We start from the raw sequence: 15,045 nt of genomic DNA, 5'->3' as shown, positions 1-15,045 counted from the left end.
TGAGAGAGAAATATACAGGTACAAACAGATAAATTTTAATGGGTCTGCCTCGCTTTTTGAAGTGTGTTTGATGGATCAGTTCGCTAATTAAGTAGTGTTCTTCCTCATGTGGTCGTAGAAGTTTTAATTGTCTTCTTATCCTCATTTGGTCACCGTTGTTTTGCTATAGAAAACCTGGCTGAGGACTGGAGATCAGCACTGATGTAATCGAAAGGGATTATTCCTATTAAATTACATGGACAGTGAAGACTTGATAGAAAAGGACAAAAGATCTCTTGGAATGTCCATGGGATATCGAACGAGGACGTATCACGTAATCTAGAGACTAGAAAGTGAGGTGGAAGACGCAATTACTGGCCCTAACGTCAAAGTCAGAAAATGGCCGGCAGCATCTGGAGCTGAATCAACTAGATGCATTAATCTAGAGAACTTAAAAGTTGTAGAATGGACTTGGAAGAATTACAGTATGAAATAAAGACTTAAACAGATTCTTTATACATAGTTTTTTCTTCACCCCTCTTCCTCGTCTTCGTGGTATAGTTCTCACTACTGCTATTGGGCTGTCCTCTGTTTTCAGATGATGAAGGTTGCTCCGGTATTTCTTCTGTTTCTTCTGCTAGCTTTACGGGAGGTTGGATATGCTCAAACTAACTCTGTATTGAGCAGAAAAGATTTCCCTCCTTACTTCGTCTTCGGTGCAGGAAGCTCAGCTTACCAGGTAAGAGTTCGTCTTCGTCTTCTTCTTTATTGCATCGTTTCATAACAGACTCGATTATGGCGGGCTTCTTCATCGAAGATGGTTGAATCTTGCAGGTCGAAGGCGCCGTATCGGAGGATGGAAGGTCTCCTAGTATATGGGATATCGCCACTCATTCAGGTTGATTTCAATAGTACTGTTGTGATTGCATTTTACTGTTATGTGGGACATCTCCACTCATTCTGGTTCTTGAATATGATCAGGCCGTTTTTTCGTCGACAACGCAGATGTAGCGGCTGACCAGTACCACAAATACATGGTAAATCACCAAAAAAGCTTACAAAACCTCAATTTCTCTACCTGTGAAACTTAAATCTACTACTTGAAACCTACAGGAAGATGTGAAGCTCATGACTGATACAGGCCTGGACGCCTACAGAATGTCAATCTCTTGGTCAAGGCTGCTCCCAAGTAGTATCTGAATAACTCAAACTGCGTTAATGTCTTTTGCCAAACAAAAGCTTGACTATTAAGAGGATGCCCTGTCTCGGCCTTTATTCACAGATGGGAGAGGAGCTATTAACACCAAAGGACTGGAGTATTACAACAACCTCATCAACGAGCTCACTGACTATGGTATAATTTTCCTTTACGAATCTTCCCTTGTTCCCTCTGAATAACAAAAAAAATCGATTTCACAGGAATTGATCCTCGTGTTACACTCTACCATTTGGATCACCCTCAAGTACTAGAAGACGAGTATGGGGGATGGCTGAGTCCAAAAATGGTGTAAGTCTTTGCAGATTACAACTTGAACTCTTCAAATTTAATGAGTCTTTTAACGATCAAATGAAAAGACTTTTGTGACTGTTGTGATTCAGGGAAGACTTTACAGCATTTGCAGATATATGCTTTAGAGAATTTGGTGATAGGGTCTCTTACTGGACTACCATCAATGAGCCCAATGTGTTTGCTCTTGGTGCTTACGATAATGGGTTCCTTGCACCTCAGCGATGCTCAGAACCATTTGGCTTCAACTGTGTAGCAGGCAATTCAACTGTGGAACCATATATTGTGGTTCACCACACCTTGTTGGGTCATGCATCAGTAGCTGCTCTTTATAGGGAAAAGTATCTGGTATGTCTTCTCTAGGTAGTAATGGAGTTGATGCAGTGTGGTTATTCATTATCTCGTTAACTCATCCTGCTGTTCAGGCCAAACAACATGGGTGGATAGGCTTGAATGTCTATGCCATCTGGGTTTCTCCTCTCAGTAACTCCACTAGCGATGCTTTAGCTGCCCAACGAACCATGGATTTCTACAATGGGTGGTATGTAGTTCAAACTACTCCATGGTTGTTACATGAAGTGGAAGAACAGAATTTGTTTTGGACAAGGAGCAAAACCAACAAAAAAATCATGAATTTGCAGGATCCTTAGTCCCCTCGTGTTTGGAGATTACCCCAAATGCATGAAGAAGAATGTAGGATCAAGGTTGCCATCTTTCACCGAGTTCCAAACCAAGCAAATCAAGGGTTCATTCGATTTCATTGGCCTGAATCATTACCTCACATTCTACGCAGAAGACAACTCCAATGGGCAAAAGCCTGAAGTTCGAGATTTCAGCATAGATATTTCTGCAAACTTCACTTGTATGGATGTTTCCTCAGTCTCTTAGACCTGAGTCTTCCTATCATTTTTGGTTTCTGCGTTTAGAAGGTCATCACTGATCAAAAGCTTCCATATTTTGTAGTTAGACGGGAGGACGCACCATCAGGCCAGGTGAGACTGGAGTAGGAAACCATTATGACATTGTTGATGTGCAAATGAGCAAACTTCTGTGTCTTATTGACATTACTACAAACAGGTTGTCCCATTCAATATGCCAAAAGCTCCATGGGGTCTGCAGAGTTTGCTGGAAAACATAAAGCAGTCTTACGGGAACCCTCCAGTTTTCATCGAGGAGAACGGTAAGAATTTCTGACTTGCAAGAAATCTAACCTATGCTGTATATGAACTTCGCACTTTTCATCATCTCTGTTTTCATCATCAGGTTACGGACAACTCAACAATGAGACACTGAATGACACTGCTAGAGTCGATTACATAACAGCATATCTTAATGCAACACTAAATGCTATCAGGTATTGATCATATGGCATCGCATAGCAATTTAGGCAATGTAGCAGAAGAGTGATGTGTTGGGTTATGTGCAGGAACGGTTCAAACACTAGAGGATACATCTTGTGGTCTTTCCTGGATGTTTTTGAGCTTCTTGGAGGGTATCGTCAAAGGTATGGTCTGTATCATGTCGACTTCGAAGACGAGAATCTGAAGAGGACCCCCAAGTACTCTGCTCACTGGTTTTCCAATTTCCTCAAGAGAAACGAGAAGCAGGCTAAGATAGAGAAGGTGGGGTTGGAGAGAGAGTCAGGAGTGGAGTAGAGTTTCTCTTGGTGGGTCTGTGTTTTTGAGACAAAACTTAAAACTTCGAATCCAATCCCTTTAATAACTCATGTACAGTATCTACAGACAAAACATGAGAAGGCAAATGCTTCATTACCTCTACTTGATATACATCTGCTCGAAGTCTCTAGTGTGTTATTCCGCACTAGCAGGTACCTTATTACCTTTCTGAGAAGCTTACCTGATCGAGCAATCAGAGAGTGCCAGACTGAGATGTCGACGATCCTGGATCAGATTCTGAAGGTCCCGTTCTGCAGTCAATCGATCTTGTACAGCATTAATAATTGGACGAGATCACCCTTTTTAAAAACCAATAATCTATTTAAACAGCGAGTCAATGATACAGCCGATACAGACGATGGAATTGGACCGATACAGCTATGTTGCACGGCTAAAATGAAGAACACTAGCGGCTCTAAAATGGTATTTTCAACGAAATATGGTAACAGCAGCTTCAGATGGCTCAAAAAAGCCAAACACTTGAGGCACATCAATTCTGCCTGCCGGAATATTCTGCCGGTTAACTACAAGCTTAATGTGAAATTCCGTAGGCAAGTTGCATTTGAGAAGGGCAATTTTTGAATACTATCTCGTTAGATACAAATACGGTCGGCTAGATTACGTGATTCTATATTTCTATATATGACCTTGTAATATAAATCTACAGGATAACTATTGTAACACCGTTAGCATATTCTAATGAAAAATGGAAATTACTTTATTACTCTTTTAAATCATTTACAAAGATGTATGGCGGAGGATGTGTTCTGCAATTTGCGCTCTTATATTGTGGACGAAATGGGGGCGGCAGTCCCTCTCCCACAAGAAAAACTACATTTATTTTCTATTTTTCTCTCATTCTCCCTGGACATCCAAACAAGAAAAATACTATCTTTCTCTTTAATTTTTTTTCTCTCTTTTATTTGTTCTTTCTCTCCGCTTTCTGTGTTCCAACACAACCAAAGCTTGTTTTTCTTTTTCATTTTCTCTTTTATTTTCCATAAGCATCAAAAAACATTTTTTATTATTTTTTTCACTTTTATATGTATCCACACAAGTTTACTTTTTCCGATATCTTTGTTCCGGGCTAAAGGAATGGTCTACAGCTTCTGGAACAGACGAATCGAGAGCTTCGACCTGTCTCGCTCAAAGTAGCACACGACAAGGCCGATTACTTGAACACCGTTAATTTCATGTTTTCGAAAAAAATTCAAGTGCACTTGAATAAAGTGGGTTTAGCAGGATTTTGGTAAGAAAGAATCTCCTTATCTCGTCTCCTTTGCCTGCCGATCTCCATCTCTCATTTGAAGCAGTCTCAGATAATGCGGTTTGCTTCGACACTTGTAATTCTTCTTCTTGTTTTATGGGACGTGGGGTTTGCTCAATCACATTCGGTATTGAGCAGAGAAGACTTCCCATCCTACTTCGTCTTCGGTGCCGGAACCTCAGCTTACCAGGTAGACTTCGTCTCTCTTCTTCCTCAATCCTCCTTGATCATTTTTCTTTCTGGGTTGGAGGTGAATAGCAGACTCGATAATGGCTGCCGTACTCTTCTTAGTTGTTGTCTACCCGTTAGCTCGATCTCTACTAGTGTGTATGATGAGACATCGTTGAAAAATACAGGTAGAAGGCGCTGCAGCTGAGGATGGAAGGTCTCAGAGTATGTGGGACATTGGGACTCATTCAGGTTGATTTCTTGCATTATTAGGATGCTAGCTTAAATCGGGATTTTAACTGTTATGAACGAGTAATGCAGTGGTTTTGTGTATGATCAGGACTAATGCCTTCAGCGGGAAACGGAGATGTAGCAGCTGATCAGTACCACAAATATAAGGTACACCGTCCATAAGTACTGGTTTCTAGAAATGGATATATCTTATCCATTGCCCACTGTAACAACCTTAAACCCTAACTAGTCAGTTCAACACGACTAAATCAGAAAATTAGATAGATCCAGTTTAGATTAGGATTCGGATGACCCGGCAGTTGCATCGGTCTGATCAGTTCTCTTCCTGTTTGAAACCTTCAGGAAGATGTGAAGCTTCTAACTGATACCGGGCTGGACGCTTACAGAATGTCAATCTCTTGGTCAAGATTGCTCCCTAGTATTATCTTAACAACTCAAAACCCTCTCATTTACTGAAATAAACTTTAAATAAATGGTTGCTTTTATTGCAGATGGGAGAGGGGCTATTAACCCCAAAGGCCTTGAGTATTACAACAACCTCATCAACGAGCTTACTGACCATGGTATAATTTTTCTTTAGGAACCTTCCCTCGTTCCCTTGTAAAGTTTTGTTTCTTATGCCCAGTTAGTGCCTTTTTTCAGCAAATGATGGAAAAATATTTTTAGTAAAAATATTAGTACATGTTTCCTATAAACACTTTTCTAGTTGGAAATTCTTACAACGGAAATCATATAATTTTCCAAGTAAGGCTTTTTAACTAAGATGGGCCAGAAAGCTATATGAGATTTTTTTGAATAAATACTTGATAATTGATGATGTAATACTTTCAGCACAAGGCAATTTTGTATTCGACATTTTATTTTACTAAAAATTTATCATATAAGTATAGTAATGTATGAGATTTGATAATTAAATTTCATTGATTTCCATAGAAAAGGCACTTTAGGTCCATTTGATTTTCATTGAATTTTTTTAAAATTTTCCATGTAATTTTCTAGTAAGTTACTAATAGGATTTTATCTAAATGTTTCTTAGATGTGTATCCTTGGAAAAGTATTTTTAACTTTTCCTAGGATATAAATTTTCAACCAAGGACACTACCAAGGCCTAAAAGTATATGTTTTCCTACCATATGGACTTAACAAAGATTTTGATTTCACAGGAATTGAGCCTCATGTTACACTCTACCATTTGAATCACCCTCAAGTACTAGAAGACGAGTATGGAGGATGGCTGAGTCCGAAAATGGTGTAAGCCTATAAACTGGTGTAACAGGTTAATACATCTTTTCCTTCCAACTAAGAAACCTCCTGACTTCCGCAACTTCAGGGAAGATTTCACAGCATTTGCAGACATCTGCTTCAGAGAATTTGGTGATAGAGTCTTCTATTGGACTACCATAAACGAGCCCAATGTGTTTGCTCTTGGTGCTTATGATAATGGAATACTCCCACCTCTACGATGCTCAGAACCGTTTGGCTTGATCAAATGCAGAGCTGGAAATTCGTCTGTGGAGCCATATATTGCAGTTCACCACACCTTGTTGGCACACTCATCAGTTGCCACTCTTTATAGGGAAAAGTATCAGGTTCGTCTTCTCTGGTTCCTCATACGGCATCATGAAAATGTTAATTTATTGGAGCTAATGGGGTCTTGGTATTCAGGCCAAACAACATGGGTGGATAGGCTTGAATGTATATGGTGTCTGGGCTTCTCCTCTTAGTAACTCCTCTGCCGACGCTTTAGCTGCCCAACGAGCCATGGATTTCTTCAATGGGTGGTATGTAGCTTAAACTCCATGGCTCATGAATATTAAGTGAAAGTACAGAAACTGGTACGTACAAGGAGCAAAATCAACAAAAAACAGTGTCGATTTGCAGGATTCTCAGTCCCATCTTGTTTGGAGACTACCCAGAGTGTATGAAGAAGAACGTCGGACCAAGGCTGCCATCTTTCACTGTATTCCAATCTGAGCAAATCAAGGGTTCGTTTGATTTCATTGGCTTGAATCATTACCTCACATTTTACGCACAAGACACCTCCAACGATCCAAAGCCTGAATTACGAGATTTCAGCATTGATATGTCTGCCACATTGGCCTGTACGGTTGGTTTTCTCTTTCTCTTAAAGGGAGACTTATATCGCTTGTATCTTTCTAACCAAAAGCTTCCATACCTTATAAAATTCTTTGTTGTTTAGCAGTTGGAAAGAATGACACAGCATCAGGCCAGGTAAGATAGTAGGAAACCAATGCGACACTGATTTTATGTTAACAAGCATACTCTCCTACCTGAGTGGCATTTCTACAAGCAGGTTCCGCCTGGTATGGATTTGCCAACCAGTCCATGGGGTCTATACAATCTTTTGGAGAACATAAAGCAAACTTATGGAAACCCTCCAATTTATATCCAGGAAAACGGTAAGAACTGTCTCACTAGAATTCCAAAACGAGCTTACGGACTTTGCAGTTTTTCTCATCTCTGCTGCCATCACCAGGTTATGGACAGCCCTACAATGAGACACTCAACGACACTGCTAGAGTGGATTACGTGATAGCCTACCTCAATGCGACACTGGAAGCTATCAGGTATTGGCATCTCCAATTACTTCATTATCAGTTTAACCGATCTAACGAAACTGTTTGAGTGATGGATATCTGGGTTGGGTTCTCCGTAGGAATGGTTCAAACACGAGAGGATACATCTTGTGGTCGTTCCTCGATGTGTATGAGCTTCTTTCAGGCTATCAGACAAGGTACGGACTCTACCATGTGGACTTCAAAGACGAGAATCGGAAGAGGACCCCCAAGTACTCTGCTCACTGGTTTACCAATTTCCTCAAGAAGAAGAAGATGAAGTTGGAGACGGTATTAAAAGCAATGGATTAGAGTTTCTCTTGGTTACTAAGTTTGATTCATTAGAAAATCAATTGTTGTATCAAGACCCTAAAAAGTCTAATGAGGTATATTGATTATATTCACCTATCTATCTCTTATTAGACTTGTTTAAAATAAATTTCATGACTTTTTGGTTTATGGCATCTACCCCAAAATCTCCAATCATGTCATCTATAGGGGTATAAAAATGGTATATAAATGGAACAAAATAAATTATTTTGTGTATTATTGTATTTTGATACAATTTATTTATAAGTATATTGGTAAACAAAATACACTATTTCATTAATGATTTTTTTACTTATTCATTAAATACGTAATTAGATAAATAAATGGAATAGTTACAAAAAAACACTTAAAAATAAATATAATCAGAAAAACAAAGATAGTCATATACACAAGATCTTAATAACAATATCATTTTAGTGTATAATGAAATTATTAAAAATAAATGTAAATTTATAACTGGAAAATTAGTTAATCGGGTATTTGATAATTCTTATCTATTTTTATTCTATCTAAGAAATAATAAATTAATGATTAAAATTATCAGAAAACTTAATAGGATAATTTTTTTATTCAATATTCTTTCCATTTAATAAACTATAAACAAATCATCAACTCAAGGACTAAATTGACAGCCCTGTTGTTGTCCATGTTCAAGTTGACTACTAAAGATGGGGAAAGGAGGAAATTTTGGTGGAGAACATGGACGTGGAGTAAAATTTTTTGATGAATTAACTATGTCATGAACTTATAAATAACATAGATAAAATTCATGAACTCAAGATCATACCTCCTCGTATGGTGTCAATTTCCGGTGAACAAAGTGTTTCGGCAAACATAGGCATGTTAAAGCTTACCTCTACTAAACCAGATTCATTCTTATAGTTCTCCTACGTAAAACAGGGAAACACTAAACTGCCACGGGTCACAATGTAGTGGTGGTTCGTCAACCGTCTACCAAACTTCACTGGACGAAGGGATATCTCCAAACGAATGGCTTGGAGAGAGATGGAACTGACTAGAAGCATTGTGGTCTAAATGGAGCCGACGCTTATCTATCGTTCAATCAATTGTCTAGGACGCTTCCAGCGCGCTCGAGTGCTTGAATACAGCTTGTAGTAATAAAGAGAAGCTCTTTAAGCATCTTTCACATCATCATAATTGCCAAATCTACAATGTTTGAAGCTTTGCGTCAGATGGTGAGGGTTGTTTGGACACTAGTTATTATTCTTCTTTCATTATGGGAGGTGGGATTTCCCGAAACTAATTCAGTATTATTGAGCAGAAAAGATTTCCCATTCTACTTTACCTTTGGTGCCGGAAGCTCAGCTTACCAGTTAGTCATTCTTCTTCTTTCTGGGTGGGGGTAAATGACAGATTCGATGACCGCCGTCTTCTTCTTCTTCGTTTTTCTCTGTTTGTTCGCTCTCCGTACGAAAAAAGGTACTGAAATATGTAATGGGAGATGGTTGAATATTACAGGTTAAAGGAACTGTAGCTGAGGATGGAAGATCTCCCAGTATATGGGGCATCGCAACCCTTTCATGTTAATTTTAGTTTATTCTTATATACTTGCTTAAATCTGGATTTAACTGTTGTAAAATGTTTGATCAGGCGAAGTGTTGTACGAAGGCAAAGGAGATGAAGCAGCTGACCAGTACCATAAATTCAAGGTAACCCCGTCCATAAGCTCAGTTTTATAGCTGCCTTCTATTTCCCTTCCCAACACGCCTTCCAACAGGAGATATAGTCATATTTGGTTAATAATTTTTTCTTGACACCGAACCTCCGTAACCCAATTACCACCACAAATCAAAACTTTGAAAGAGTAATTAGAAAAAAAACGAGATATAATGCTAGGGTATAACGACGGATGATGAAACTAAAAAATTCTAGACAAAATAAATATGAGTGCTTATGCAACTTGAACTGAGATGATCAAACTTTTAACCGCAAATTTAAAAACGTGTGTCGGTACAAGGTTGATTTTATGATACTTTTATACATCTATCCTATATTTTATATGACAACAGAGCTCCAATTCAATTAAAAAGCCCCTTCATGAGCAGAGAGAACGCAAACAAATGGAAAGCCCTCTTTTTATAAGTGAGACTCAAAAAATACGATAAACAATAAAAATATCAACTCCTTCGCTTCCAGGTCCTTCACCTTGTCCAGTACCGCCGGTCGGACGCCTGACATCACCTTCCGGTAGATTTTAGCCACGATGCCGCACTCGCTGTAGGTTATCTCACCATCTCCAACACGCACATTCCAAAATATCAAAGAATCCATCAAGCCGTAGTTCCGCCATCAAACGAAATTCTAAAAAGACGACAGATAGAAACCAATCTCGAGGCGGATAAAAACCCTTGAATTAGCGCAACACATCGCAAAAAAAAAAAACAATGAAAGAAGGGGAGTAACAATTGTTTAATTACCAAAAGACGAAGCGCTCGAGGGAGCGAGCTTGTTTCCCTTCACCGGATCCCAAGATGCAACAACAAGGTCAGAAAACAGAGAGCAATGGAAATCGATAAAGACGTAGAGAATCCACGAAGAATAAAAGTTGAGAGCGGCAGAGGGGGAGGGGTTTTATAGCACTGCGCCGTCCTCCGTCACAGCCTCGACACCGGCGCGACGACTTCCTCCGACGTACGACGCTGGTGCACGCACCGCCGGCCTTTGAGGGTATTCCGTTGCGCGCAGCGGCAACGTTGGACGAAATGAGTCCAGCTCGCATTCCGGTCCCGACTCCAGAACTCTGGATTCAAGTAAACGAGCCCTCGTTCGGGTCGGTTCGTTTACGTAAACGAATCGGAAACCGATCTCGAATTTATTCGAATCAAGCCGGAACTGAACTGAGCTCGAATTATTCACGAACCGGCTCAGTTCAACTTCTTCTACCAACCAAACTAAGAAATCTTCTTGACTATTGCAATTTCAGGGAAGATTTTACAGCATTTGCAGATATCTGCTTTAGGGAATTTGGTGGTAGAGTCTTCTACTGGACTACCATAAACGAGCCCAATGTGTTTGCACTTGGTGGTTACGATATGGGAGTCTTTGCGCCTGTGCAATGCTCAAAACCATTTGGCTCTCACTGCAAAGCTGGAAATTCAACTGTGGAGCCATACATTGTGCTTCGCCACACCTTGTTGGCTCATGCATCGGTTGCTGCTCTTTATAGGGAAATGTATCTAGTAAGCCTTCTTTAGTACATCAAACTGCATCGCCACAATGTTTAGCTGCTTAACTCAGTTAACGGAGCTAATGTTGTGTTGGTATTCAGGCGAAACAACACGGGCGGATGGGTTTGAATGTATATGGCGTCTGGACTTCTCTTACAAACTCCACTGCCGATGCTTTAGCAGCCCAACGAAGCAACAATTTCTATAATGGATGGTAAGTAGCTTAGATCTGTGGTCGAGGCAGATACATTGTTATATGCAAAAACCAACAGAAACCATCATCAATTGGCAGGATCCTTGATCCCATCGTGTTTGGAGACTACCCAGAGAGTATGAAGAAGAATGTCGGATCAAGGCTGCCATCTTTCACAGAATTCCAGTCCAAGCAAATCAAGGGTTTATTTGATTTCATCGGTCTGAATCATTACCTCACATTCTATGCACAAGACAACTCCGACGATCCAAAGCCTGAAATACGAGATTTTGGTATAGATATTTCTGCCAAATTTACATGTATGGCTACTCTTTCATTCTCTCAAATGGAGACTTGTATCATATTTTTCCTTCTCAACCAAAAGTTTCCATTAATGATCAGATTATTTATCTTTTTGCAGTTGGAAAGGACGATACACCATCAGGCCAGGTGAGATGAGAGTAGGAAATCAATGTCATATTGACTTTATGCAAACGAGCAAACTCGTCTCCCTTACAAGCATTTCTACAAGCAGGCTGTCCCTGGTGTCAATGTGCCAAGCAATACGTGGGGACTAGAGCCTCTTTTGGACAACATAAAAGTAACATATGGAAACCCTCAAGTTTATATCCAGGAGAATGGTACGAACTGATCGTCGCACTAGAATTGCAAAATGACTATTCGGACTTTGTCATGTTGTCATCTCTGTTTCCATCGTCAGGTTACGGACAGCTCTACAATGAGACACTCAACGACACTGCTAGAGTCCATTACATAGCAGGCTATATCAATGCAACAGTGAACGCTATCAGGTATAGGAATAACCAATTACTTGTACATCAGGTTAGCCACTTTAACGGACTATTCAAATGTTCTGAGTAAATGGGTATTCTGCAGGAATGGTTCGAACACTAGAGGATACACCATGTGGCCCTTCCTGGATGTTTTTGAGCTTGTTACAGGCTTTCAATCAAGGTACGGGCTCTACCATGTGGATTTCAACGACAAGAATCTGAAGACCCCCGAAATACTCGGCTCGCTGGTTTACCAAATTGCTCAAGGGAAACAAGAAGAAGACTAGGATAGGGAAGCTCAAGTTGGAGAAGGTGTCAGAAGCAGTGGAATAGAGTTTCTCTTGGTTTGCAAAGTTTGTGTTGGATCAGGCATAATTTTGGTGGTCAGATTCATAAAAAAACACGTCCAAGAAGTGAGAGAATTGGAAAAACTTTCAGCGAAGTCACTTAAACCCCAGCGAGTCACATGTTCCATTTTAGTTCCTAATGGCAGGGGAAGATTTTCCATATTCCGTAGAATGAAGATATCTTCATCAAATTTTTGGTTTGTATTATCCATTCACGTACTAATTATCACAACGCAGTTACCCACTTTATTTGTTTTGTGTGCTTGCTTCTTGCTTCCATCATTTATTAATAAATGCCTTCCCCATGTTGATTAAAAGGATTTTTGCAACTATGAGAAATGGGTCAGTTTCAAATAAGAACTTGTGAATATTTTATTTTTAAATATGGCTACAAACCTTATAATTAAGATTTAGTTGTCAAAATAAGGCTTTACGTTTGCTAAAGTTATTTGGTTTAATGTAAAATAATAGATTTCCCTATGTACAATAATTTATACAACCAAGGTTTTTAACCCAGGTTTTTAGCCATGATCAGCACCTGTGCGCGTTTGTTTTCAAAACGGACGATATTATCAATTAATAGCGTTTTTTTATACTCGTTCACCTCTACTAATTAAGGAGAAAAACATATGATTTCCACGCAAGTTAGTGAGAATCAGCCAGGCCAGTGCCACTTTCATTGATTATTCATTTATCTGCTAAAGAATCGTTTCGGGCAACGTGCATAAAAGCTGCAGAGCACATGAAAACTTTAAAGCTGGTCAACCTCAAAGGGCAAGAACAGATCCATGACCGGCAGCTTCTTTTAATTTTTTACTCTCGGCCATGTCAACAGAAATTTTATTCCGACGTGGCCGAAACACAGAGGGTAAACCTGTCGCAGGAGGCGGGTGACCAATGAATAGTACCTTTTCAGTCTTCGCAGGTCTCCCGACGCTAAAAATTGTCTGGATTTACAGCCTTGGTGCCTACATATATCATTGGCATATGTTCCATCTGTTTCAATCTCCAAAGTTGCCATTTATAAATATGGATGCATTTGACTGAGATGAATAGGCTGATAGGAGGAATTTTGTGTCCGAGCCTGGGAGGATAACCTCTCTGAAGCATGCCCATGCCAAAAGCCGTTCCTGCTACTCGAGTCGGAGCCACTTGCACCTTGGTGAAAGGGCCCCCACCAACTCGACTCTCTGTCTACCGGAACCAATGGGTAAGGAGCAAAACGGTCCCTTTCCCATGCATAAAAGCCGCTTCCTGCAGGATTCTCAGACTCTGGGATACTACGACCTGATAATCCTGATGGTGGAAGGACATAGTAGCCAGAGTGATCTGATGACGAATGCGCGCTAACAGAAGCTACCCCTCTTGGACCATTAGATCTTCTGGCACCAGAGAAGACAAGAGGTCGGATGCCCAAGGAGCCCTGTTGCTGAGGGTAGGCACGGGAATTCTGTACACGAGGGTGACCCCGAGCATTGCCAAGATAAGGTGGTAAGATTGAGATAACCGAACTACCAGCCCTAGAGGTAGACCTGGAAAATATTAAAAAAGCAAGAGTAGTGATCAGAGAAGGCAGACTAAAAACAATCAATATGTATTATTACGGAAGAAGAAAAAACTAACTTACCCATGTCCACGAAGAAAAGGGTGTATAAAGGATCCTGTCCTTGGTAATCCATCAGATTCAGGTCTTGTTGGCCTCAACGTTGTGGAAGAAATTGACGCCTGATCAGCACCATTGATACGGCTGTTAGGCGGAGAAAATGGAGAATGGTGATCCCAGCCGTGATAATGGATGTCAACAGCAGGAAAAGAATGTGATGTTGGAACATCGCCGGGCCCAGTGACAGAACTCCACTGATGATGAAAATTAGGGCCATCGGTAGCACTTTCAGCTGAATTGGAGGATGATGAAGGTTGAAGTGGTTGGAAGTAAGCAACATATGGACATGAATGAGCAGCTGATGAAGGCGCTGCATGATCACCAAAAAGGGGATGGGGTCCAAAAAGATCCTGATCTGCACGTAATATCCATGAATAATTAGCTTCTCTCGACTGAGTTTTTTTCTTAAAAACAAAAGTTAGTTGGGCGCCGCCTAATACTCACATGAAGTTGGCGGTGATTCCCCTTCCCTGCAAAACCTCAAAAAATATGAGTTATTTGCATGAAATTTTTATTTTTTTTTGAGTTATTTGCATGAAATATTACAACCAAGTATTGACAGGATACAAAATAAAACACCTATCTGATTCGTGCAGGCTAAAGGTCTAAATATGGTGTCAGCTGAATGCCTCTATCACAAAATACGAGTGAGTGACCAACAAAAAACTAAAAGAAACAGAGAAACTATTGCAAGTCATGAACTGGAATACTAGGGGGGTTAGTGCACAGACAGTAGATCATAAAGGACAACAAAAAGTGAAGCTTACTCCAAGATGATCTACTTTCTTGGAGAATGTGGTGTTTGTGCTAGTCTAGATAAAAGGGTCTAGGTTAGGGAAAGATAGGACAGTTTTTTTTTTTTGCAGACATACAGTAGAAATGTAGGTATGTTAAATATTCTCAAGAGTGAGATACCACCCTTTTGGTATGGAATTTTGCTTTCTTTTGGGGCGCATTTCTCTAGAAAATTCACTCTTCCAACCATCTTTGAGGACCAATTTTCAGTTGCAAATTTTCACTTATAGAGATGATAGAGGATAAATACTGCATTAGTTACTCTTCTGTATTTTATAATGTATAAAACATAGAGCTAGGTTTTTTATAA

At 39.9% G+C, this 15,045-nt stretch overlaps 4 protein-coding genes across 8 annotated transcripts in view; 3 read left to right on the top strand and 1 right to left on the bottom strand.

The window, feature by feature from the left end:
- The first annotated feature begins 206 nt into the window (after nt 1-206).
- On the top strand, nt 207-3,344 carry LOC137956326 (beta-glucosidase 22-like). The gene is made up of 14 exons (XM_068803774.1): nt 207-464; nt 578-718; nt 814-877; nt 961-1,016; nt 1,093-1,168; nt 1,262-1,333; nt 1,399-1,486; nt 1,579-1,834; nt 1,912-2,027; nt 2,128-2,348; nt 2,450-2,478; nt 2,564-2,666; nt 2,750-2,840; nt 2,913-3,344. Exons 2-14 carry the CDS (start codon nt 578-580, stop codon nt 3,139-3,141), a joined length of 1,542 nt encoding a protein of 513 aa, XP_068659875.1. The 5' UTR covers nt 207-464; the 3' UTR covers nt 3,142-3,344.
- A 918-nt stretch (nt 3,345-4,262) lies between these two features.
- LOC137956327 (cyanidin 3-O-glucoside 7-O-glucosyltransferase (acyl-glucose)-like) lies at nt 4,263-7,880 on the top strand. 5 transcript variants are annotated; one of them, XM_068803776.1, is made up of 13 exons: nt 4,263-4,619; nt 4,786-4,849; nt 4,938-4,996; nt 5,192-5,267; nt 5,341-5,412; nt 6,013-6,100; nt 6,180-6,438; nt 6,515-6,630; nt 6,731-6,951; nt 7,053-7,081; nt 7,164-7,269; nt 7,347-7,437; nt 7,527-7,880. In XM_068803776.1, exons 1-13 carry the CDS (start codon nt 4,485-4,487, stop codon nt 7,735-7,737), a joined length of 1,527 nt encoding a protein of 508 aa, XP_068659877.1. In that variant the 5' UTR covers nt 4,263-4,484; the 3' UTR covers nt 7,738-7,880. The 5 variants fall into 5 exon arrangements, with proteins under 5 accessions (XP_068659877.1, XP_068659876.1, XP_068659880.1 ...); XM_068803775.1 differs by having other exon boundaries at nt 7,050-7,081; XM_068803779.1 differs by lacking the exon at nt 7,527-7,880 and having other exon boundaries at nt 6,731-6,956; nt 7,347-7,435.
- Nucleotides 7,881-10,478: 2,598 nt separating this feature from the next.
- Nucleotides 10,479-12,217, top strand: LOC137955268 (beta-glucosidase 22-like). The gene is made up of 7 exons (XM_068802130.1): nt 10,479-10,955; nt 11,045-11,157; nt 11,236-11,456; nt 11,558-11,586; nt 11,672-11,777; nt 11,858-11,948; nt 12,034-12,217. The coding sequence occupies exons 1-7, from the start codon at nt 10,479-10,481 to the stop codon at nt 12,215-12,217; spliced, it is 1,221 nt and encodes a 406-aa protein (XP_068658231.1).
- Nucleotides 12,218-12,922: 705 nt separating this feature from the next.
- The window catches only part of LOC137957290 (E3 ubiquitin-protein ligase IPI1-like), a 30,766-nt gene continuing 28,643 nt past the window's right edge, over nt 12,923-15,045 (bottom strand). Inside the window, exons 4-6 of the mRNA XM_068805048.1 lie at nt 14,385-14,410; nt 13,905-14,295; nt 12,923-13,809 (exon numbers count right to left, since the gene is read on the bottom strand). Of these exons, the coding sequence (XP_068661149.1) occupies nt 13,299-13,809; nt 13,905-14,295; nt 14,385-14,410 (928 nt within the window). The 3' untranslated portion in view covers nt 12,923-13,298. The remainder of the gene's footprint in view (nt 13,810-13,904; nt 14,296-14,384; nt 14,411-15,045) is intronic.

This window comes from Aristolochia californica, unplaced genomic scaffold (assembly GCF_029961685.1).
Source record: "Aristolochia californica isolate CCGP_79_NKW_82.1479 unplaced genomic scaffold, dmAriCali1.0.hap1 SCAF_2, whole genome shotgun sequence".
Taxonomy (NCBI): domain Eukaryota; kingdom Viridiplantae; phylum Streptophyta; class Magnoliopsida; order Piperales; family Aristolochiaceae; genus Aristolochia; species Aristolochia californica.
Note: the sequence above shows the minus strand (reverse complement) of the source record. Positions and strands in the feature narration are given on the sequence as shown.

Excerpts from the sequence above, each read along its gene's own strand:
- LOC137956326 (XM_068803774.1), top strand. The coding sequence starts at position 578 with ATGATGAAGGTTGCTCCGGTATTTCTTCTGTTTCTTCTGCTAGCTTTA. Across the intron at positions 2,028-2,127 it reads ATGGATTTCTACAATGGGTG|GATCCTTAGTCCCCTCGTGT; the intron begins GTATGTAGTTCA and ends ATGAATTTGCAG. Across the intron at positions 2,667-2,749 it reads AGTTTTCATCGAGGAGAACG|GTTACGGACAACTCAACAAT; the intron begins GTAAGAATTTCT and ends TTTCATCATCAG.
- LOC137956327 (XM_068803775.1), top strand. The coding sequence starts at position 4,485 with ATGCGGTTTGCTTCGACACTTGTAATTCTTCTTCTTGTTTTATGGGAC. Across the intron at positions 7,082-7,163 it reads ATGACACAGCATCAGGCCAG|GTTCCGCCTGGTATGGATTT; the intron begins GTAAGATAGTAG and ends TTCTACAAGCAG. Across the intron at positions 7,438-7,526 it reads GCGACACTGGAAGCTATCAG|GAATGGTTCAAACACGAGAG; the intron begins GTATTGGCATCT and ends GGTTCTCCGTAG.
- LOC137955268 (XM_068802130.1), top strand. The coding sequence starts at position 10,479 with ATGAGTCCAGCTCGCATTCCGGTCCCGACTCCAGAACTCTGGATTCAA. Across the intron at positions 11,158-11,235 it reads AACAATTTCTATAATGGATG|GATCCTTGATCCCATCGTGT; the intron begins GTAAGTAGCTTA and ends ATCAATTGGCAG. Across the intron at positions 11,457-11,557 it reads TATTTCTGCCAAATTTACAT|TTGGAAAGGACGATACACCA; the intron begins GTATGGCTACTC and ends ATCTTTTTGCAG.